Source organism: Phalaenopsis equestris, unplaced genomic scaffold (genome assembly GCF_001263595.1).
Source record: "Phalaenopsis equestris unplaced genomic scaffold, ASM126359v1 Scaffold000024, whole genome shotgun sequence".
Lineage (NCBI taxonomy): Eukaryota > Viridiplantae > Streptophyta > Magnoliopsida > Asparagales > Orchidaceae > Phalaenopsis > Phalaenopsis equestris.
In genome coordinates, this window is record NW_018164466.1 from 1008568 (window position 1) to 1009919 (window position 1352).

Below are 1352 nucleotides of genomic sequence, written 5' to 3' on the forward strand. Positions count from 1 at the left end.
AAAATTTTCAAATTTAATATATTTTAAGTATATTTTTTTAAACAAACTGGCTCACGAGTTGATGAGCCAAGTCGGGGGCTAGCTTGAGCTTGGCTTGTTAGCTCATTGAGCTCAGTTCACGAGCCGCTAACTTAGCCAAGCTCGAGCCGGCTGACGAGTCGGTTTGACTCACTTACACCCCTAGATTGAAATGAGGTGCAAAAATATCCAATTGATTGTCAGGACTCAAAAATTAATGACAAAGTATTTCTGTTGTTCAGTTACAAAACAATTAAATTCATAAATAAAATAACTACTGATAAGCATGTTGCTTTTTTACTTGGTGCATACTTGTCTGAGCATCTGATTTTCATTCTGCAGCGTGGAGAGCCTTTCCTCTAGCTCAGAATTCTTGGTTACCAAATCCTTCACCTTTACTTCCAACTCGCTCATATATGCCTTCTTTCTCTCCCTTGCTTGTTGTGCGGAAACCCTGTTCCTCAGCAGCCTGCATCTCATAATATTCTATTTGGTCAGTAAGATGAAAACTTGGAAGTACAAGAATTGTTGATTATTTGGTTTCTAATAAAGTTGAAATACTATATTTTTCATGATAGTATAATTTAGCTTGAATAACATAAAAATCATGCAATCAATTTCACAAAACATAGCTGTGAGAATTTATTTCAGTCATCCATTTGTTTCGAACCAAACGTCTACTTAGTTAATGAGTCATGTTTGTTCACTTCCACGCTTTTTAATAAAAATCATATGCATAACTCTGTGATTAAGTTCTTACAATTTCATGAATTACATTAAGCTTCTTGTAATAAAGCTTTATCCTGCTCAGCATAGTACAAAATTATCAAATGAAGTCTCACCTGATTACAAAAGCTTAATAGATAACTCCGCCTCAAACACTAGCATTTATGTGTGAATTTTTGTTGAATGTGTAGTTGAATAATGAGTATTCTAGAATAATTAACAAATTATCCGACTAATAATATCAGCAATAATAAAAAATAAACACTTATTAGTTAAAAAATACCATTATACATTTATAACACCATCCTTGCAACTACATTACATTCCTATCTTATACCAAGTAATTAACTAAGCACGTATCTATACTAGTAAGAAAATATTTTTAATATGACTACCAAAATCAGCTTTACTCAAACATGAACTTTTACTCTGTTTTCTGAATCCATAAAACTGCTCGACGTTGAATTGAGAATCTTGGAAAATTATTTCATAAGCTATCCAGACATTATTTCAACAAATTTGTAATAAAAACAATTTACATTTCAATGAAAAAAATCCAAAAAAGTATAAATCGTCCGATTCTCATTTCATTTGGGAACTAAAAATAA

At 31.7% G+C, this 1352-nt stretch overlaps 1 protein-coding gene across 1 annotated transcript in view; it reads right to left on the minus strand.

Moving 5' to 3' along the window:
• LOC110018555 (transcription factor HY5-like) overlaps positions 1-487 on the minus strand; it is a gene marked incomplete at its 5' end in the record, with an annotated part of 1909 nt that extends 1422 nt beyond the window's left edge. Inside the window, 1 exon segment of the mRNA XM_020715903.1 lies at positions 331-487. Within this exon segment, the coding sequence (XP_020571562.1) occupies positions 331-487 (157 nt within the window).
• Between the last annotated feature and the right edge of the window lie 865 nt (positions 488-1352).